General features: G+C 39.4%; 1 protein-coding gene across 1 annotated transcript in view; it reads left to right on the top strand.

Moving 5' to 3' along the window:
* Window positions 1-24,084, top strand: part of CCDC148 (coiled-coil domain containing 148) — a 253,617-nt gene that overhangs the window by 148,822 nt on the left and 80,711 nt on the right. The window contains exon 11 of the mRNA XM_042994492.1: window positions 5,639-5,779. Within this exon, the coding sequence (XP_042850426.1) occupies window positions 5,639-5,779 (141 nt within the window). The remainder of the gene's footprint in view (window positions 1-5,638; window positions 5,780-24,084) is intronic.

Below are 24,084 nucleotides of genomic sequence, written 5' to 3'. Positions count from 1 at the left end.
CTGGGTCATTCTTCCTTTTGCTCACTGTTCACTAAAGAATCTTCTATACTTTAGCTTATTGTGATAATATTGATTCCTTTGCCCACCTGCCAGCTTCCTTATTCTTGGGCATCTCGAAAATACCATAATTGGTTGTCATTCTCTCCACATGGGAGCCATCCACATCCCTTGGCTGCCTCTGGGGATCCATTGGATAAGGATTTTGTTTTCAATGGTACCCTTTTCCCACCAAATTCTTGACCATGTCCATTGTGCATTCCAAAAAGCCCTGTTCATCCTACTGCCTGGACACCGACTGATGCAGAGCCTGTTTGTCATCAAGATCTCACAACCCCAGCTACTTAGGATATAATGCTACCTTCCACAACTTTCTCTCCTTTCTTCTTTACCTTTTTTTAGGTATGGTTATAATTACAGATAATATTGTGAGTTATTGATTTCAAGCAAACCTCTATGGGTCCCTGACCATTCTCATGATTCCAATATTAAATGGAAGCAATTTAGTTTCTAAAGGCTGATGCTGACTTGCTCGAGAGTCTTTTCCCCAGAGTTTTATATATACATGTATTGCCTGACAGCTGAACCCATTGGCTTTTGGTTACTAAACCTGTATTTGTTTCAGGATTCTTTAGTGTGTTTTCCCACTTAAAAATCTACCATAGCCTCTCATGATATGGTTTTTACTTATGTTGATTTAATATAAACTTAACCAGTTAAAAAATTAAAAAAAATAAAAAACTACCATATTCTTTTCTTCTCTGGAGAACAGGAGAAACATCATTAACAACATTATTAAATGATAATTCCCTTAAGTTATTTTAAATCAAAAGGTGAGAAGAGTACTTCTAGAACCCAAACTTCTTTTACTGAAATTTATAAAAACAATTTTAGTATTCAGAAAGGCTAAATGTATGCCATTTTTCTTTTCATTAGTTCAGTGTGTCTCAAATCTCCCTTTCTACTGTCTGAGAACTTTGAGGCTACAGCATTTTATTATATGAAACTCTTTGGACATACATGAGATTTTATGGTTTATTTATTTATTATTTATTTATTCATACAGAATTTGTAGTGTGGAAAAATTTAAACACACACAAGTGTATTATCACTCGGTTCCAACGGTTATCAACTCACTAGTCAAATTTGTCTCATCTATATCCTTACCCACTCTCCCATGACCACTGGGCCCTAGTGAGCAAATCCCCATTTCATCTGTTAGTATTTCAGTATCTATCTCTAAAATTAAAAACACTCTTTTAAAAAACATAACTATATTATAATCATATCTAAAAACACTAACAATATTTCCTAATAGCATCAAGTAACCAACATAGAAATATTTTTGTTTTGTAATTTATTTTTATATTTAGTTTATTCAAATCAAAACCAAATATAATCTACATATTGCATTTGATTGATGTTTCTTAAATCTTTTTTTTTTTAATTTTTTAATGTTTGTTTTTGAGAGAGAGAGACAGAGCATGAGCGGGGGAGGGGCAGAGAGGGAGACAGAATCTGAGGTAGGCTCCAGGCTCTGAGCTGCCTTCACAGAGCCCCATGTGGGGCTCAAACTCACAAACCGAGAGCTCATGACCTGAACTGAAGTTGGACACTTAACTGAATGAGCCACTCACATGCCCCGAAAGTCCTTTAAAGTTTTTCAAATTTCAATTTTGTTGATTGCATGTTTCTCCACTGTCTGAATTTCCTATATCTTGATAAATAGGTCTAGATATTTGATATTCATTTTTATTTCTTGGCAAGAATACTTCATGGCAATATTGCATATTTCCATCAGGAGGCCAAGATATCAGCTTGTTTCTCTGTGACATTAAGATTGTTCAGTGTGTTCAGTTGTTGCTAGCCATTATAAAGTTTCCCACCTGCTATTAATGTGTTTAGTAGCCACTGATGATCATAAACAAGGATTTATTATTTCAGCAAGTGTTACAAAATGATCTATTCTAATATTTTTATTTCTTCTCCATTTATTAGGCTTTTTAAAAAACATTTTATTTTGGTAAATTAAATAGAAGGTAATTATTGAGCACCTATGATGTGCTAGCACTCTGCTAGAAGGTGTAAGAGGAAAACAAAATACATAGGTATCATGGAACTTGCTATAAATAAAAATTAAACATGCTCAAAATGATTAGAGAACAGCTATGGTATGGTAAGTGAAGTAAGAAAAGGGAAATGACCATGGGTTGAAAAATGTTTCATGAAAGATGCAGGACATGTATTGGGCCAAGGAGCATCCTAGGAAATAGGGGGAGACTGAGGGTGTTCCAGGTGGGAGAATAGTTTGGACTATGCCATGAGGCTAAGAACAAGAATGGCCACATATGAGAAGGCACAGGAAAGAATCTGTGTAGAGATTACACTTTAAGTTAAAATGGGACATTGATTGTGAGTAAGAAAACTAAATTACTAAGGTCTTATTTGGATAAATTGGCATCACCCCACGAACTCTGGTGTTTTTCTAAATACATTTGGCAGGTAGACTTTGGGTGAACTAGGAAACTACAGCAAAGTGGTCAAGGGAAATTCAATACGTTAGAAATTGATTTGTCATAAGTAAAGCCCATCTGATCTTAAGAAATGTGAGATTGGGGGCGCCTGGGTGGTTCAGTTGGTTAAGTGTCCAACTCTTGATTTCAGCTCAGTAAATGAGCTCACAAGTCATGAGTTCGAGCCCCGCATCAGGCTCTACACTGAGAGTGCAGAGCCTCCTTTGGGTTCTACCTCTCTCTCTTTCTCTCTCTCCGCTCTTCTCCCACTCACTCTGTCTCTGTCTCAAATAAATTAAAAAAATAAACTTAAAAACAAAGAAATATAATGGGAATGCAAGCTGGTGTAGCCACTCTGGAAAACAGTATGGAGGTTCCTCAAAAAACTAAAAATAGAACTACCCTACGACCCAGCAATTGCACTACTAGGCATTTATCCACGGGATACAAGTGTGCTGTTTCGAAGGGACACATGCACCCCCATGTTTATAGTAGCACTATCAACAATAGCCAAAGTATGGAAAGAGCCCAAATGTCCATCAATGGATGAATGGATAAAGAAGAAGTGGTATATATATACAATGGAGTACTACTCGGCAATCAAAAAGAATGAAATCTTGCCATTTGAAACTACGTGGATGGAACTGGAGGGTATTATGCTAAGTGAAATTAGTCAGAGAAAGACAAAAATCATAGGACTTCACTCATATGAGGACTTTAAGAGAGAAAACAGATGAACATAAGGGAAGGGAAACAAAAATAATATAAAAACAGGGAGGGGACAAAACAGAAGAAACTCATAAATATGGAGAACAAACTGAGGGTTAATGGAGGGGCTGTGGGAAAGGGGATGGGCTAAATGGGTAAGGGGCACAAAGGAATCTACTCCTGAAATCATTGTTGCACTATATGCTAATCTGGATGTAAATTTTAACAAATAAAAAAAAAAAGAAAGAAATATAAGAACGCCCAAGTCAGATATAAAATATAAAGAATTAGTCATTTTGATAGGTGTACACAATAATAAAAAAATACAAACCACACAGATGCTTGTTGTTCCACAGAACAATCCCGGATGTTTGAAAGAAGAGACAGGTGCACAGGGCTTGGTGTGAGACTGTGGCAATGTTAAAGATGTTGAATTTAATTTTGAAAATATTGTATTTTGGGTGCACATGCAAAAAGTAAAGGCCTTAAGCATTTGTTAGGTTGGGATTGCAGACAAAAAGGCAAAGCTTAAATTGTACATTTTAGTCATATGCACAGAAGTGATAGGTTAACTTGTAGGAGACACACATGAGCATAGAGAGGCTGAGCTGAGGTCAAAGAGAAAGGATAACAGTAGAATTTGGGGTGGAAGGTGGACAAAGAGAGCAGGAAAAGAAAAGAATAGTATCCATTGGTGGAGAAGTAGAGAGAACAAGGTTGTGGGCCAGGAAAGAGCTTTCATCAAGAAGAGATGGTCACCAGGGTCCATATGATATAACACCATCACTAGCAACACTTGACAAGACGCATGACTTTAATACAGTATGTTACAGATGGAAGATGGTTTGCAGGAAGGAATGGTTTGGAAGCAGATCAGGACAGAAAGCATGATGATCTTATTCTAGGAATGGGCTTCCAAAGAAGGTAAATATAATGGCCAGGATAAGCAGCAGATTGGGAAACCTAGGTGTGTCTGAGAAACAAGAGTCTGAATTTCCTTGGTTATTCTGATAAATAGGGGAAGTATATTTTTAGAAAACAGACTTTGAATATTGAAAGTGAGAAAAGAGCTTAACTATTAGTCACTTTAATTCCTTGTATTTTATATATTCCATTCTCATTTTATGTATTACCATAATGAGTCATGCTTATATCAAATATAAGACATGAGGTATTAAATTGGTAACGCTAGTTTCTTCCTTTTCTAAAAAGAATTCTGCACACATCTCCATCTCCCTTTTCTCTGATTTCTCAGCTTTCTTAGTGCGCATGGAAAGTGTAAATGTTTGTTTCTATTTTGTTAGTTTCATTGGTTTGCTGCCTACAAAGATAACATATTTGTTGTGAAAATGTCACTCAGTACAGAAAGGCTTAAAGAATAAATTTTTAAAATTTCTTGAAATGATGCTATTCAGAGATAACTAGTATTATTACTTTGATAAATCTCCTTCCAAAACTTTTTCTATGGATAGATGCATAGATGATGTTTTATATTAAGGACATCATACTATTAATGTGGTTTTGCACCTACTTTTTTGCATCTAATAATATGTTGTGGATATTTTCTATGTCAATGAATAAAGGTATATAATATTCTTTTTCAATAGTAGTCATTATATGAAAATGCCATAATTAATTTAAGCCACCACCTGTTGCCAGACATTTAGACTCTTTCTAATTTTTCTGTGTAAGCAGCACTGCAGTGAACATTCCTATGGATACATTTTTGTGCACTTATTCAATTGACTGTCTTCTTTGAATAGCTTCCCCCAAATGGGATTGTGGGTCAAAGGTTATGCATATTTTATATTGTGATACATATTTACATATCGCCTCAGGTCCTTTAGACGTGTTATACCAATTACACTTCTACCAATAACACCTACCAGTACCCAGAAAGTTCTTTTAAACGTCTTAGACATTTTTTTTTCATCTTCATTCAGGCTCATTTCCCTCACATACGAAATAAAAGGATGAAATATATTAGTGGTTCTTAAACTTTTTAGGATCTTAGGATCATTTCAGAATTTTTGAAAACTGTTGACTAGAAACTGGAACCGTTGTTCCAAAAAAACATACTTGTGCAAAAACACAGAAATTTTTACATACTATTTATGAGAATTCATAGATTATTTGAAATCAATTCACAGACTCTTTGGGATCTCACTCCATGAATCCAAGTGAAAAATCTCTGAAATGAGATGATTTTAAAGTTACTCTCTCTTTTTAACATACATGCATACACACACACACACATTTCATATACATCATGCACATATCACACACTCATGTGCACACAGAATTTTAATGAGTATTTGGAAAAACTTTGACACCTGCTTGATATAGAACCTAGTCTCATTGTGATCTGTGAAATCACTTGACTGGGTATAGCTATTGGAATGAATTTCTATTTATTTCAGGTTCTTCAATGGCGAGCCCACCAGGAAGAAGTAGCAAGACTGGAAATGGAAATTTCTGCCAGAAGAAGAGAAAAGGAGGAGGAGAGAGAGAAGCTATGGAAGAAGAAGGAATTGTTTCAAAGAGCAGAGAAGAAAAAGAAAGTATGTAATCTGCTATTGTTGTGAATGTGCGAATGAATATTTAATTGCCTGATTGAGCTTTGAGTGATCTTGGTGTTTGGCATGGAATCATCATAGGTAGTTCTTAGATTCATGAGATTCTAGTCTTGCTTCAGTTCATTTAAGCTTCAGAGGTTCATTGGACATGGAGGGGAATCCGCTTTACTGACCTGCATGAGCACAAGAAATTGTGATTAGAAGCAATGCTATAGGTAAAGACAAGACAGGGTTTGTGACTGCTGAGTCTTGTACTAACTAGGGACACGTGGGAGAGCATTTTGTTTGCAGTGCAGCAACTGACGGTCAAAGGTGTCTTTGCTGAGAAAATACGTTGTACTAGGGTCAGAGCAACTCATGCAATACAAAAGGCCCTTTAAAGAATTTACTTCTTGTTTTATTATTTGTTATATTGTTTGTTTTTCATTTACTGACATAAATTCATCACTCTACTTTTGAGAAAACATTTGCTTCCCAGTTTTCAAAATACTAATCACAACACTTATTAACAGCTTTAAAACGATTGCCGACAATCTGTGGGAGAAAAAGAGTGTATTTGAGGCAGGATTTTAAAAATATATTTGGGGTATTTATTTAGATATTTTTGTTTGTTTACACCTCAAAAACTGATAAAAATAATCACATTAGTACTCATCACCTAGCACTGAATTTACTCAGGATTTACTCAGGACCTCCCCAAAGTAAGTCTCGATCATAAGTTTTATTTCTATCTTTCCAAGCCATCTATTGCTTTTAACATCTTTTAATACATAGTTTGTGACTTTTACATTTTCTTTTCATGAATACTCTCTTACTGTATCATTTTGCAGCATGTACTTCTTTATTTAACTCTACATTTTTGAGATATAGCCATATAAATAGGCAGAGACTTAGTTCACCCCTTTCTACTGCTACATGGTATTTCATTATAGAACGAGGCTACTGTTTATCCCTTCTGTTAGTGGTTGACATTTACATTTCTAAAGTTTTGTTCTTGCACCTGTGCTGAAGCAGCCACTTGTCACATCAACTGGGGCACATGTGCACAGCTTTCTCTACAGTACACTGAGGAGGAGAATTACTATGTGATAGGATTTCTATGCTTTCAATTTTATATGCTTTTTTTCTTTATAAGGTATTATAAATTTTCTTTTTGACTTTTGCCAATGTGATGAATGTCAACAGTATCTTGGTGTCTTCAACCGGATTCTCCTGATCACTTGTGAGATTGAAAATTTCCTCATGTTTATTGGGTGATTTTCTTCCTTTGGGAATTGCTTATTAGTGCTTTTTATCTACTTGTCTATTTTTCTTTATTAATCTGTAGAAGTTCTTTATAAACTCTGGATATTATTGCTTTCCATTTGTTATATAGGTTGCAAATTTATTTTCTTTCATTGGACATCTGCCTTTATATTTGGTCTGTAGTGTCCGTAGGTTCATGGAAATTTAAAGTGATCAAGGAATCAAAGTTATTAAACTTTCTTTAAAAGATATTTTATTTTCTTTTTTATTTTTTGAGAGAGATAGCAAGAGATAGAAAGAGAGAGAATAGTAAGCAGGCTCCAAACTCAGCATGGAATCTCTTGCATGGCTTGATCCCATGCCCCCGGGATCATGACCTGAGCCGAAAACAAGAGTCAGACACTCAACAGACTGAGCCACCCAGATGCCCCTAAACTGTTTCTCTCTTTGTGAACTGTGCTTTCCTTTATGAACCATGACCTGGTAGTGAGAACATCTCTACAGAGTTTATGCTTCTGCTCAGGGCCCTACGCATTTTACTGGCTCAGGACCAGTGCATATATTAACTGTGAGATTCGGGACCAATTCTGTGAGGTTGGAGTGGCTGCTGACTTAGCACTCATGCACAGCACCAGCCTGGGTTCTGCTGCTGACCCCTTCCCTGCTCTGGTCCCAAGCAGAAAGTCAGCTTCCTTGTCACTTCTGGGGAGTGGTCCTGGTGTGTCTCAGTCCCATTTGGTGTTTGGACAAGTTCTACAGGACTTCTTGCTCTTTTTTAAGTGGCATGGTTCCAGCTCCTGTATATAAATCCCACACCTAATATTGAACACCCAACCACCAGCTCCTCAGGCCTGTTTCAGGCTCAGTTCTGCCCAAGGGCCCCTTGGCTTTGGCTCCCTCTTACTGCTCTGACTTTCTGTCCCATCTTTATCTTCAGCACTGGGGCATTGTGTGTCTTTGTGTTATAGTTTGCCCCAAATTTCTATGTGTTTAAACTGGGAAAGGAGATTTCTTTAAAAAAAATTTTTTTTAACGTTTTAATTTCTTTTTGAGAGAGACAGAGCAAAAGTGGGGCAGTGGCAGAGAGAGGGAGACACAGAAGCCGAAGCAGGCTCCAGGCTCTGAGCTGTCAGCACAGAGCCAGACCCGGGCCTCAAACTCGTGAGCAGCAAGATTATGACCTAAGCTGAAGTCGGAAGCTTAACTGACTGAGCCACCCAGAGGAACCAACTGAGCCCCTAAACTGGGAAAGGAGATTTCTATGTCAACTCAGACATACTGACCAAAGTTCTGGCTGCCTTTATATATACTACAAATCCAGACTCTCTTTGTTCTTTTTTTTTTTTTAACGTTTTTTAAGTTTATTTTATTTTTTTAAGTTTTTTTCCTTCTTTTTTATTTTTTTATTTATTTTTTAATATACGAAATTTATTGTCAAATTGGTTTCCATACAACACCCAGTGCTCATCCCAAAAAGTGCCCTCCTCAATACCCATCACCCACCCTCCCCTCCCTCCCACCCCCCATCAACCCTCAGTTTGTTCTCAGTTTTTAACAGTCTTTTATGCTTTGGCTGTCTCCCACTCTAACCTCCTTTTTTTTTTTTTTTTTCTTCCCCTCCCCCATGGGTTTCTGTTAAGTTTCTCAGGATCCACATAAGAGTGAAACCATATGGTATCTGTCTTTCTCTGTATGGCTTATTTCACTTAGCATCACACTCTCCAGTTCCATCCACGTTGCTGCAAAAGGCCATATTTCATTTTTTCTCATTGCCACGTAGTATTCCATTGTGTATATAAACCACAATTTCTTTATCCATTCATCAGTTGATGGACATTTAGGCTCTTTCCACAATTTGGCTATTGTTGAGAGTGCTGCTATAAACATTGGGGTACAAGTGCCCCTATGCATCAGTACTCCTGTATCCCTTGGATAAATTCCTAGCAGTGCTATTGCTGGGTCATAGGGTAGGTCTATTTTTAATTTTCTGAGGAACCTCCACACTGCTTTCCAGAGTGGCTGCACCAATTTGCATTCCCACCAACAGTGCAAGAGGGTTCCCGTTTCTCCACATCCTCTCCAGCATCTATAGTCTCCTGATTTGTCCATTTTGGCCACTCTGACTGGCGTGAGGTGATATCTGAGTGTGGTTTTGATTTGTATTTCCCTGATAAGGAGCGACGTTGAACATCTTTTCACGTGCCTGTTGGCCATCCGGATGTCTTCTTTAGAGAAGTGTCTATTCATGTTTTCTGCCCATTTCTTCACTGGGTTATTTGTTTTTCGGGTGTGGAGTTTGGTGAGCTCTTTATAGATTTTGGATACTAGCCCCTTGTCCGATATGTCATTTGCAAATATCTTTTCCCATTCCGTTGGTTGCCTTTTAGTTTTGTTGGTTGTTTCCTTTGCTGTGCAGAAGCTTTTTATTTTCATAAGGTCCCAGTAATTCACTTTTGCTTTTAATTCCCTTGCCTTTGGGGATGTGTCAAGTAAGAGATTGCTACGGCTGAGGTCAGAGAGGTCTTTTCCTGCTTTCTCCTCTAAGGTTTTGATGGTTTCCTGTCTCACATTCAGGTCCTTTATCCATTTTGAGTTTATTTTTGTGAATGGTGTGAGAAAGTGGTCTAGTTTCAACCTTCTGCATGTTGCTGTCCAGTTCTCCCAGCACCATTTGTTAAAGAGACTGTCTTTTTTCCATTGGATGTTCTTTCCTGCTTTGTCAAAGATGAGTTGGCCATACGTTTGTGGGTCTAGTTCTGGGGTTTCTGTTCTATTCCATTGGTCTATGTGTCTGTTTTTGTGCCAATACCATGCTGTCTTGATGACGACAGCTTTGTAGTAGAGGCTAAAGTCTGGGATTGTGATGCCTCCTGCTTTGGTCTTCTTCTTCAAAATTACTTTGGCTATTTGGGGCCTTTTGTGGTTCCATATGAATTTTAGGATTGCTTGTTCTAGTTTTGGGAAGAATGCTGGTGCAATTTTGATTGGGATTGCATTGAATGTGTAGATAGCTTTGGGTAGTATTGACATTTTGACAATATTTATTCTTCCAATCCATGAGCAGGGAATGTCTTTCCATTTCTTTATATCTTCTTCAATTTCCTTCATAAGCTTTCTATAGTTTTCAGCATACAGATCTTTTACATCTTTGGTTAGATTTATTCCTAGGTATTTTATGCTTCTTGGTGCAATTGTGAATGGGATCAGTTTCTTTATTTGTCTTTCTGTTGCTTCATTGTTAGTGTATAAGAATGCAACTGATTTCTGTACATTGATTTTGTATCCTGCAACTTTGCTGAATTCATGTATCAGTTCTAGCAGACTTTTGGTGGAGTCTATCGGATTTTCCATGTATAATGTCATGGCATCTGCAAAAAGCGAAAGCTTGACTTCATCTTTGCCAATTTTGATGCCTTTGATTTCCTTTTGTTGTCTGATTGCTGATGCTAGAACTTCCAGCACTATGTTAAACAACAGCGGTGAGAGTGGGCATCCCTGTCGTGTTCCTGATCTCAGGGAAAAAGCTCTCAGTTTTTCCCCGTTGAGGATGATGTTAGCTGTGGGCTTTTCATAAATGGCTTTTATGATCTTTAAGTATGTTCCTTCTATCCCGACTTTCTCAAGGGTTTTTATTAAGAAAGGGTGCTGGATTTTGTCAAAGGCCTTTTCTGCATCGATTGACAGGATCATATGGTTCTTCTCTTTTTTTTTATTAATGTGATGTATCATATTGATTGATTTGCGAATGTTGAACCAGCCCTGCATCCCAGGAATGAATCCCACTCGATCATGGTGAATAATTCTTTTTATATGCCGTTGAATTCGATTTGCTAGTATCTTATTGAGAATTTTTGCATCCATATTCATCAGAGATATTGGCCTGTAGTTCTCTTTTTTTACTGGGTCTCTGTCTGGTTTAGGAATCAAAGTAATACTGGCTTCATAGAATGAGTCGGAAAGTTTTCCTTCCCTTTCTATTTCTTGGAATAGCTTGAGAAGGATAGGTATTATCTCTGCTTTAAACGTCTGGTAGAACTCCCCTGGGAAGCCATCTGGTCCTGGACTCTTATTTGTTGGGAGATTTTTGATAACCGATTCAATTTTTTCGCTGGTTATGGGTCTGTTCAAGCTTTCTATTTCCTCCTGATTGAGTTTTGGAAGAGTGTGGGTGTTTAGGAATTTGTCCGTTTCTTCCAGGTTGTCCAGTTTGTTGGCATATAATTTTTCATAGTATTCCCTGATAATTGCTTGTATCTCTGAGAGATTGGTTGTAATAGTTCCATTTTCATTCATGATTTTATCTATTTGGGTCATCTCCCTTTTCTTTTTGAGAAGCCTGGCTAGAGGTTTATCAATTTTGTTTATTTTTTCAAAAAACCAACTCTTGGTTTCGTTGATCTGCTCTACCGTTTTTTTAGATTCTATATTGTTTATTTCTGCTCTGATCTTTATTATTTCTCTTCTTCTGCTGGGTTTAGGCTGCCTTTGCTGTTCTGCTTCTATTTCCTTTAGGTGTGCTGTTAGATTTTGTATTGGGGATTTTTCTTGTTTCTTGAGATAGGCCTGGATTGCAATGTATTTTCCTCTCAGGACTGCCTTTGCTGCATCCCAAAGCGTTTGGATTCTTGTATTTTCATTTTCGTTTGTTTCCATATATTTTTTAATTTCTTCTCTAATTTGTCTGGTTGACCCACTCATTCGTTAGTAGGGTGTTCTTTAACCTCCATGCTTTTGGAGGTTTTCCAGACTTTTTCCTGTGGTTGATTTCAAGCTTCATAGCATTGTGGTCTGAAAGTATGCATGGTATAATTTCAATTCTTGTAAACTTATGAAGGGCTGTTTTGTGACCCAGTATATGATCTATCTTGGAGAATGTTCCATGTGCACTCGAGAAGAAAGTATATTCTGTTGCTTTGGGATACAGTGTTCTAAATATATCTGTCAAGTCCATCTGATCCAATGTATCATTCAGGGCCCTTGTTTCTTTATTGACCGTGTGTCTAGATGATCTATCCATTTCTGTAAGTGGGGTGTTAAAGTCCCCTGCAATGACCACATTCTTATCAATAAGGTTGCTTATGTTTATGAGTAATTGTTTTATATATTTGGGGGCTCCGGTATTCAGCGCATAGACATTTATAATTGTTAGCTCTTCCTGATGGATAGTCCCTGTAATTATTATATAATGCCCTTCTTTATCTCTTGTTACAGCCTTTAATTTAAAGTCTAGTTTGTCTGATATAAGTATGGCTACTCCAGCTTTCTTTTGGCTTCCAATAGCATGATAAATAGTTCTCCATCCCCTCACTCTCAATCTAAAGGTGTCCTCAGATCTAAAATGAGTCTCTTGTAGACAGCAAATAGATGGGTCTTGTTTTTTTATCCATTCTGATACCCTATGTCTTTTGGTTGGCGCATTTAATCCATTTACATTCAGTGTTATTATAGAAAGATACGGGTTTAGAGTCATTGTGATGTCTGTATGTTTTATGCTTGTAGCGATGTCTCTGGTACTTTGTCTCACAGGATCCCCCTTAGGATCTCTTGTAGGGCTGGTTTCGTGGTGACAAATTCCTTCAGTTTTTGTTTGTTTGGGAAGACCTTTATCTCTCCTTCTATTCTAAATGACAGACTTGCTGGATAAAGGATTCTCGGCTGCATATTTTTTCTGTTTAGCACACTGAAGATATCGTGCCAAGCCTTTCTGGCCTGCCAAGTTTCAAAAGAGAGATCAGTCACGAGTCTTATAGGTCTCCCTTTATATGTGAGGGCACGTTTATCCCTTGCTGCTTTCAGAATTTTCTCTTTATCCTTGTATTTTGCCAGTTTCACTATGATATGTCGTGCAGAAGATCGATTCAAGTTACGTCTGAAGGGAGTTCTCTGTGCCTCTTGGATTTCAACGCCTTTTTCCTTCCCCAGGTCAGGGAAGTTCTCAGCTATTATTTCTTCAAGTACACCTTCAGCACCTTTCCCTCTCTCTTCCTCCTCTGGGATACCGATTATGCGTATATTATTTCTTTTTAGTGTATCACTTAGTTCTCCAATTTTCCCCTCATACTCCTGGATTTTTTTATCTCTCTTTCTCTCAGCTTCCTCTTTTTCCATAACTTTATCTTCTAGTTCACCTATTCTCTCCTCTGCCTCTTCAATCCGAGCCGTCGTCGTTTCCATTTTGTTTTGCATTTCGTTTAAAGTGCTTTTCAGCTCCTCGTGACTGTTCCTTAGTCCCTTGATCTCTGTAGCAAGAGATTCTCTGCTGTCCTCTATACTGTTTTCAAGCCCAGCGATTAATTTTATGACTATTATTCTAAATTCACTTTCTGTTATATTATTTAAATCCTTTTTGATCAGTTCATTAGCTGTTGTTATTTCCTGGAGATTCTTCTGAGGGGAATTCTTCCGTTTGGTCATTTTGGATAGTCCCTGGAGTGGTGAGGACCTGCAGGGCACTTCCCCTGTGCTGTGGTGTATAACTGGAGTTGGTGGGCGGGGCCGCAGTCCGACCCGATGTCTGCCCCCAGCCCACCGCTGGGGCCACAGTCAGACTGGTGTGTGCCTTCTCTTCCCCTCTCCTAGGGGCGGGATTCACTGTGGGGTGGCGTGGCCCGTCTGGCTACTTGCACACTGCCAGGCTTGTGGTGCTGGGGATCTGGCGTATTAGCTGGGGTGAGTAGGCAAGGTGCATGGGGGCAGGAGGGGCAGGCTTAGCTCGCTTCTCCTTAGGTGATCCACTTCAGGAGGGGCCCTGTGGCAGCGGGAGGGAGTCAGATCCGCTGCCGGAGGTTTGGCTCCGCAGAAGCACAGAATTGGGTGTTTGCGCGGAGCGAGCAAGTTCCCTGGCAGGAACTGGTTCTCTTTGGGATTTTGGCTGGGGGATGGGCGAGGGAGATGGCGCTGGCGAGCGCCTTTGTTCCCCACCAAACTGAGCTCTGTCGTCCGGGGGCTCGGCAGCTCTCCCTCCCTTTGTCCTCCAGCCTTCCTGCTTTCTGAGCAGAGCTATTAACTTATGACCTCCCAGACGCTAAGTCGCGCTTGCTGTCGGAACACAGTCCGTCAGGCCCCTCCGCTTTTGCCAGCCAGACTCGGGGGCTCTGCTTGGCCGGCGAGCCGCCCCTCCGCCCCGGCTCCCTCCCGCCAGTCCGTGGGGCGTGCACCGCCTCGCCGCCCTTCCTACCCTCTTCCGTGGGCCTCTCGTCTGCGCTTGGCTCCGGAGACTCCGTTCTGCTAATCCTCTGGAGGTTTTCTGGGTTATTTAGGCAGGTGTAGGTGGAATCTAAGTGATCGGCAGGACGCGCGGTGAGCCCAGCGTCCTCCTACGCCGCCATCTTCCCTCTCTCCTCCAGACTCTCTTTGTTCTGTTTTATATGCTGGAGACAAATTTTAGTTCTTTGGTGTTTAACAGCAGTTTGGCAGAAACCCTCCTATAGTTTCTCAAGTCAGAAGCTCCCCTGGCTTGAAGCTGACTGCTTTGTTAGCTGGTGCTCTGTTTTTCTCCATCCACCATCTTTCCTGCCTGGATTTCTCTTCTCATAAGTGAACAGCAGCAGAGATAGAGAAACGACTCCATGTATAAAACCCCACGTGAGGATTCTGAAGAACAGAGAATTCTCCTAATTTTTCTTCTCAGCAATTTGTCTGTTAGAGAATGATACTGTCTTTTTTTTTATGATACTGTCTTTTTGTGGAGTAACATTTTAATTTGTATCCAATGCCAAAGTTTACCATGGTAGGTGCCCAGTTCTTTTCAAACTGATCTTTAAATCTGTGCTTTAAAACTCGAGTTGAACATAACATTCACAGTTTTCATAGTTTTATCCCAAGACTCAAGGAAAGTTTTGAGTCATAGGCTGTTAGGTGATAATGGTAATATTTCAGAAGCATGTCTTCACTTTTTAAATTATTGTCATGATAAAATCAAAAGATAAAGTCTTTCCATAAACTATCCCTAGGAGCTATTGTAAGAAACAAAATTACTGTGCTAGGTGAACCTTAAAGCGCCCGATATGTAATATTGGTCCCAGTGTTCCCCTTTCACTAGACATGGCTCTTTGGGTGGCTTGGAGAACATAAAAACTACTCTGCATCACAGCATTTTAAGATGTTTTGTTGCTGCCTGGTGTCTGGTGTTCTATGGGATCAAAGCAAGGATAGTTTCAGCCTCACTCTCAAAACAGAGATTTCAACCAAGGCTCACATAAAAAGGAGACCTAGTCCTTCCTTAGTCTAGCATGTCACAATTCTCTCCCAGTGTGACCAGTTCCTAATCTATCATTGAAGCTCCCCACATTGTAGAGCTGAGGGATGGAGCATGATCAGGGAAGTCAGAGTAACTTCACCAGCCATGGTCCACCAGCCCTGTGACCTTCTGCCTTACCTCAGAGATGTTTCTGGGGAGGAAGCTATCATTTTGTGATCTCGTAGCCTCAAGTGACATCATATCAGTAAATATCGATAGACTCAGCCTTCCATAAAAGCTTGGCATGTAGGTGGTCTCCCTTGTCCTCAGGTAATGTGGCAAATACTCAGAATTATATTCATCCCACAGGTAACCAGGGAAGAGGAGAAACAGTTCTAAAATAAAAGAAGGTAGGCTATCATAAACAGAATGTAGGCTAGAGGGCTAGAACACTGCTTCTCAGAAGATTCGAGAAGCTCTGTGCTTAGGAGGGAATCCAGAGTACCTTCTCAATTCAGATCAAGGCTATTCTCTCAGTGTGGGAGTCTGTGGGTTCTTATGAGAACAATTTATCATGAAATCTCTTTCCCAGTGTTTCTTAATCTAATAATATGCTGATCTAAAGAGCTACGAGTGGCAGGGGGTGGGGGGAAGGTAGACACAGAAGAATGATAAAAAAAAATAATAATTCCCAGACTATAAAATCTACTTCTTCAGTATTGTTGGGATATAAAGGGGCCAATGGATAATGGCCAATGGGCCTGTGACAGGCAGGCTCCTAAGATGGTCCCAGAGATTTCCTGCCCTCCTGGAATACATATCCTAATCACCAGGACAATAAATGCTGCAGGTTAGGTTATATTATATGGCACAACCTTGAGAAAGGAAAATGACCTGGATGGAGATCAGAGTTTGAAAGTACAGAGTTTTCTTTGGTCACAAGAGGGGTCGGCAGAGATTTGAAGCATGAAAAGGACATGACTCAGCATTTTGGCTTGAAGATTGAGGGGGTCACATGGCAAGGAATGTGGGTGGACTCTAGGAGCCAAGAGTGGCCCTGGCTGACAGCCAGAAGGGAAATGGGAACCTGTAACCTATAGTCCTACAGCTATAAGGAACTGAATTCTGCCAAAAACAAGAATGAGCTTGAAAGCATATTTTTCTCGGGTCTCCTAGGTGGTTCAGTCGGTTAAGTGTCAGACTCTTAATTTTGGCTCAGGCATTATCTCATGGTTTGTGAGTTGGAGCCCTGCATTAGGCTCCATGCTGACAGTGCAGATTCTGTTTGGGATTTTCTCTCCCCTTCTCTCTGCCCATCCCCCACTCACACACGTGCTCTCTCACTCTTTCTCTCTCTCAAAAAACAAAAACATTGGGGCGCCTGGGTGACTCAGTCGGTTAATTGTCTGACTTCGGCTCAGGTCATGATCTCCCAGTTTGTGGGTTCAAGCTCCGTGTCGGGCCCTGTACTGACAGCTCAGGGCCTAGAGACTGCTTCAGATTCTGTGTCTCCCTCTCTCTCTGCCCCTCCCATGCTCATGCTCTGTCTGTCTGTCTCTCTCTAAAAAAATAAACATTAAAAAAATTTAAAAAAGCAAGCAAGCAAGCAAGAAAATATTTTTCTCTAAAGCTCTCAGATTAAAACTCAGTTTTGTCTACACCTTGATTTCAGTCTTAGGATGTCATGGGCAGAGAGCCCAGCCACAACATACTGGATTTCTGACTTACAGGAGTCTGAGCTCATAAGTGAGTGTTGTTTTAAGCTGCAAAATTGGTAGTTATTTGTTACACAACAATTTAAGAAAACTAGTACAGTTTTTGGTATTTAGAAGTGAATTGTTGCTATAACAAATACCTAAAAATGTGAAAGTAGCTTTGGAGTTGGCAAGTGGGAGGAAGCAGGAAGAATTTTGAAGAACATGATAGAAAAAAAGACAGGAATGCCTTGAACTGACTTAGTAGAAATGTGAATGTTAAAGATGTGGCTGGTGAGTCTCAGAAGGAAGTGATGAACATACTATTGAAAGCTGGAGAAAGGAGGATCACTGTTATGTGGTGGCAGGAATTAATTCCGTGCTGCAGTTAGTTAGAAAACATTCCTGAGTAATGAACTTCATAGGTGATGAGCTAAGAAGATTTCCGAAGTGTTGAAGATGTCACCTGGGGTTTTTTGCTACTTATAGTAAAAAGGAGAGATTTGATGGTTTGGGAAATTCTCAACCTATCTAAATGGCAAAAGACTCTAGAGTTCAGAGATTATTGCTGTCATCATGCCATAGAGAAAAGGCTGAAAGTATGAATATACAACCCTTTGTTATAGCCTCGAAAAGATCACAGGGACAGAGTATTCAGTCATATAAAAGACCCTTCCAAGAGATTAAGGGTGTTTCTCATAGATCTTCTCAAACTAGAGAGCCTCTGGGAAGTTTAAGGGCAATTTCTCTCAGCCACCTCAAAGGAAAACCAAGGAAGAGAAAGGATTATCTCGAAAAGACCTGTCGGTGTGTGGCTTTTGTCTAATGGAGTGAATCCCCATAAAATCTGCAAAAGCTCACTTGTTTCTTGAGAAAATCTTATCAGAAACACTTCCAGCTTGTACTGAAACAGACAGAGTGAGTATGGAATGAAAGGAGCTCATAGACCTCCTAAAATTCTAGTGGCAGGAAGCAGAAACTTGGAATTCCTAACACTTCTGCCGCTGGACCAAAGCCACTTACCTAGGGTCAGGAAAAGCTTCTCTTCACTTCTCACCATGTTATACATAGAGTAGTTGTATCAGCTCCCAGTAGGAAATATTGATGGTAAGATTGTGTATAAACTCAAAGGGGCCACTAAAGGTCCAATAGGACAATCATTCATCCATTTATTTATTCATTTGTTCAGTAAGTATGTACCAAGCATCTTTAATATGACACACATTATACCCAGTCCCTCATGCAATTATAAGATGTCACCCCACTCAAACAGAAATTGCCCCCTTTCTGGTATCTTTTTAAAGGGATGTGTTTACCTGCCCCACCACAAAGATAATATGTGATTCTTGGTTAGGTCAGTAGAAGCTTTTACTACTAATAAAGAAGGGCTTATTTTAGCTCCAAACTTAATGAGTGTAACAAAAGGGTTAATAGAACAAAATTAAAAATACAAAATGGAGTGAACTATATATAATTTACAATTAGTTAAATTAAGCATGACTACATATAGTAAATTAAATATATATGCATATATACACAGTATTTACAAATGGGTATATTTGTGTATCCACCCCCCCCCACACACACACACACACAATTATAGTGTGACTTTCCTGTCTTTCTCAGTGGGTAGTGATAGCTGAAGGAGATCAGGACAGTGCCTTTGCCCTCATTCATGCCTAGACCTCCTCTTCTATTATTTCCTGGTCCTGTATCATCAAACCGTACTGTGGGCATCTATCCTCATGTGATGGCCCGTGCTACTCTGAATGCTTCCTAGTGTGCATTCTCTTATGCCAATGAAACTTATTAGTTTTGCTACAGTTGATCAAGGTCCAGGCCTTCGCATATGAACTTTTTGCCCTGACTGACTCTAGTAAGGTTCATCAACTATCCATTAATTTTTCTTTGTGTTTGGGTCTTTAATTGCTCCCGTATACGTTTGCATACTGCACGATACAGAACTGTCCTATGCAATTTCTTTCAAATGCCTGTGACTGATTATCTTTCATTTCCAGTGAATGCTCTGCTATTGCAGAGGGAGGGGGATATAGATTTTGAGGATTTAGGTAGTGGAAAAAAGGACCTTTAAGATCAGAGCACTGCCTGGAAAACATCCCCTGACAGAGACGCCTCTGAGATGGCACCTTGTAGTCTAGACCCTCTGTTTCTTCCAGGTCCTTTTGTCTCATGCTGCTCCTTCTCAACCTTGATGAAAGGAGTGGTGTGTGTGTGTGAGAGAGAGATTGTGATCTAAATGGATCCCACTTAGACTAAAATGACTTAAGATATAAATATTGTAAATTTATGTAATATATCACTGAGGACTGACTGAGTTGTGAACATACAAAACAAACAAACAAACAAACAAACAAACAAACAAACAAATAAACCCCGCAGCATTCGGTAACATAGTAATGCAATGACATTCAGTTGATTTAAAATGGGCTTACAGCACTCTTTACATTTTCATAAAATGGAGACTATGAAATATAAAAACTCATTGATGCCTTGGACCTTGGAAATATGTCTGAAATTCTCTGAACTCCAGTTTGATCTCTGCTGTAACTACACCCACCTAAATCTCTCACTGCAAACATCTACTTTTCAAAGGAACCACCTGCCACTAAAGCCAAACTATCCCCAGCTGGTTGAGTCCCAATCTGTTGGATTACTTCCCACCCTCAGTTTTGTGGTTCTCTCAATTACTAACTCCTAGAAGTGTGAAGTTTCAGTAAAAGTTTGAGGGGGTGTTTGTCTTTTAATTATTGTTTCTTTTATTTGGGAATCTGATGAACATGGGAACTATCAAACCTAATGAGTAAATTAACTATTAGGATATTATAATTAAAAGGAGAAGATAGTTATATTTTATGTAAAAATGACTCCAAATAAACTGGGGTCAGAGTTTATTTTCTGAAATTTTAATATTAGTCCTCTATTTTTTTTATATGAAATTTATTGTCAAATTGGTTTCCATACAACACCCAGTGCTCATCCCAACAGGTGCCCTCCTCAATGCCCATCACCCACTTTCCTCTCCCTCCACCCTAATATTAGTCCTCTGAATAATATTGTTTAAGTAAAGAAAGTAATGTAATATGGGAGGTTTGATTTTCCAAAAGAAGTCAAGGATTATATAATTTAAAAATATTCATAACATTCCTTATTTTGTTATTAAAATTTAGAAATGAACATTAATGTAAGCTTATTAATTAATGGATTCTAACATTCTAATATGAGACTGAATATAGAGTCAACTCTCAGTATGAATCAACAGGTGGCATAAAGATAGGATGGTGGTCTAAGAACCTCAATTTTCTAGTGTCAACTGTCTTTTAAAAGTGAAAATTTCTAGGTGATGTCACCAGGATGGTGTCCTAGGTTGTTTCTGACTTCATTCCCTCTCAGAAAAGGAACAACTGACTTCTATTCCAGAACAAGACAGCACTGGGAGAATCCTAGAACATGGGGGTGAGGCTGAAACAGCCCCTTGCACCAGAAACCATGACAGACTGCATTAGAGGGGTAAGAGAAGAGGCTACACGTTGACACTGCATTGCCTCTCCCCCTATGACAGTGCAGCACCACACAGGTCTCCCTTGAGCCTCCAGTTTGTCTTGTGGAAGAAGGCCAGGGGGAGACAACCAGCCTCTCCCAGCATTGTGGGTCATTTTGTGGGAGCCCCTCCTCTGATCTCATACAACACGGATTGCAGGGAATCATCAGGGGCCCAGCCACTAGGCATCTGTGATGGAGAAGGTGTGTGTGTGTGTGTGGAGGAGGGATGGGCTTGCAGCAACCAGCACACAGGTCTTGGCAGACTGAGTTCATATCTGCAGTGTCCACATTGTAATCCCAACCAGCAGTTTTACTCATCTGCAATACCAAACTGGGGGGTGCAGATCTGTCTAATTTGGATCCTCAAGGAGTTTTGCCAGTCCTAGAGCCTGGTCTGTTTATGCCCAGTCAGGGTGCTGAGTCACAGCCTCACCCTGTGGAAAGTGTCTCCTAGTCCCATTTGACCAGATGGGATTATAACAACTTCTGGAAGCTGTGTGGTCCACTGGCACTGAGAGGTGGGTGGAAAGAGCTGATAGCCCCCAGAGCAAAGCCAGTACAGAGCATGGAGCTTCCTGGGCTATGCACAGACATGGGGATTAATTTATAGACAAGTCTGAGGGTAACTACTGGACAGTCAGAACTAGAGGGCCTGTTTGGGCATTTGAGCGCCGCCTGGAGTATCCCCTCCTTCTCACATTCAGGCAAGGGTGCTGAGACATAGCCCTACCTACTATGGAGAGTGTTTTCCAGCCTCATCTGCCCAGAAGGACTGGTGAAAACACCTGAGAGCTGTGTGGCCCAGTGGTATTTGAGTTGAGAGAAGGGCAGCAGAGCTGATAGTTCAGAGAACAAAGGCAGTAGCTAGGGAAACTGGGGTGGGGGTTGGCTTCGGTTAAGAAAACAAACAGAGATTTAGAACTGCTTCTCTCACTGTGCCAGGGAAGGGAATTTAATTTGTAGCCCTGCTTATCACTGAATATAACCTTCAGCCTGTCCAACCAGGGAACTTAACCAGAGCATATAAGAAGCTGCATAGATGATTCAACAGCCCTACATGCAATGGCACCTGAACAGAGAGCACAGCCTGTGGCTTCCCTCATCTGCAGAGCAAACTGGTTGTCTCACTTGACCAGGGAATTCAATGCACAACCAAGCCTCATTTGGTTTCCCAAACAATAAGCTATACAGGCCCTGGGCCCTGTCCTACTGCCCTGCCAGTGCAAGGAGGCTAACTCATAGCTTCATCTATTACTGAATATGTACCCAGTCCTAACCATCTAGTAAGCCTGGCCAGAAAATTCAGACAACCATGGAGCCATCCTACAGCCACACTTGTATAGGGAACCAAGCCAGTAGTCCTATTTAAATGTTCTCAGCCAATTACAACCCCCCGCCACAATCCCTGTCCTCAGAGCTTGAACAATTCCCTCACACAAAAATAGCCCATAATATCAAACCCCACCTTCCCAAAGGCATAACTAGCAAACAGACTCAGAAACCCAAACTGAGCTGACTGGTGAAGAACTATCTCTGCCAAAGCAAACCTGTATAGTCTGCAACAGGAGCCCCATTACTAAAATGCATAAAAACCAACATAGGGAATCAAGGATTATGAAAAATCGGGTAAATATGACACCACCAAAAGAAACCAATAAAACTCTAAAGATAGGGAGATCTATGAACTCTCAGAAAAGAAATTCAGAATAACTCTCTTAAGGAAGTTTAGTGAAGTACAAGAAAACACAGACAACAAAACAAAATTAGGAAAATGGTACATTAACAAGGATATAGCAACCATCAAAAACAAATAAATAAGCAAACAAACAAGCAAACAAAAAACCCACCCAAACCCAAACAAACAGAAATCCTAGAGTTGAAAATATAGCAACTGAATTGAAGAATTCAACAGAGAGTTTCAGAAGTAGACTCAACTATTCAGAAGAAAGATTCAGCAACTGAGAGTGTAGGACATTGAAAATTACCTAGAGGAGAAAAAGAAAAAAATGAAAAAGAGTATTAGAATATAAGGAGAAAAAGAAGTAACAGTGTAGAATGTATTAATTCTATCGAAGTCATCAGTTTAAAATAGGATGTTATAAGTTTAATATATTTTATGTAAACCTCATTGTAACCACAAAGGAAAATCTTGTAGTAATGACACAAAAGAATGTAAAAAAGAAATCAAAGAATATCAGTGCCAAAATATAGCAAAACTCAAAAAAATAAGGGTAAGAAACAAGGAACAATGGATCTACAAAATAACCAGAAAACTATTAACAAAATGGCCATCAATAGTAAGTTCTTACCTATCAAATATTTACTTTAAATTTAACAGATTAAACTCTCTAATCAAAAGATATATAATGACTGAGTGGATTTAACAAAAAAACAAAAACCCAGACCCAACAATATGCTGCCTACAAGAGACTCACTTCAGCTTTAAAGAGACACATAGACTGAGAGTGAAGGGGTGGATAGAAACATTTCAAGCAAATGGTAACCAAAGCCAATCAACCAAGCAACAACAACAACAACAACAACAACAACAAAAGATCAAAAACAAAAAAAACCCAAAGTAGCTATACTCATATCTGATAAAATAGACTTTAAGCTAAAAACAATAAAAATAGACAAAGGTTATTATATAATGATAAAGTGTTCAAGACATCAAGATGATATAACAACTGTAAAAATGTAAATATTTACATGCCCAACATTGGAGCACCTAAATATGTAAAGCAAAAACTAATAAAGCTAAAAGGGGAAATAAACAGTAATGCAATAATAGTTGGGGACTTTAATACTCCACTCTAAACAATAAGTAGATTTCCAAGCAAAATCAATAAGGAAACAGTGGATTTGCACAATACTATAGGACAAATGGACCTAGGAGACATATACAAAACATTCTATTCAACAGCAGAATACACATTCTTCTAAGAGCACATGGAACATTTTCTAAGATTGATCTTAAGTTAGGCCACAAAACAAGTTTTAGCAAATATAAGAAAGTCAAATATTAATAAAATGAAAGAAAAGGATTGTATGATCATCTCAATAGATGCATGAAAAGCATTCAGCAAAATTCAACATACATTCATGATAAAAACTCTTAAATCAGGCAAAGAAAGAACGTATCTCAATATAATAAAGGCCGTATGTTGGGATCTGTGCTGAGCATGGAGTCTTCTTGGGATTCTCTCTCGCCCTCTCTTTCTGCCTCTCCCTCACTTATGCTGTCTTCAGAATAAAAAAAGGTTTTTTTAAAAAGGGGGCACCTGTGTGGCTCAGTTGATTAAGCGTCCAATTCTTGATTTTGGCTCAGGTCATGATCTCATGGTCGTGAGATCGAGTCCCACATCAGCTTCTACACTGAGCATGGAGCCTGCTTGGGATTCTCTCTCTCCTTCTCTCTCTGTCTCTCCCCCACTCACACTATCTCTCTCTTAAAATAAATAAATAAACATTAAAAAAAAGAGACAAGCCCATAGCTACCATCATACTCGATGGTGAAAGGATGACAGCTTTTTCTGTAACATCAGGAACAACAAGGACTCCCATTCTTGCAATTCTATTCAGCATAGTACTAGAGGTCCTAGGTAGAGCAA

This window comes from Panthera tigris, chromosome C1 (genome assembly GCF_018350195.1).
Source record: "Panthera tigris isolate Pti1 chromosome C1, P.tigris_Pti1_mat1.1, whole genome shotgun sequence".
NCBI lineage: Eukaryota > Metazoa > Chordata > Mammalia > Carnivora > Felidae > Panthera > Panthera tigris.
The sequence above is the reverse complement of the archived record's forward strand: the minus strand, read 5'-3'. Positions and strand labels throughout refer to the sequence as shown.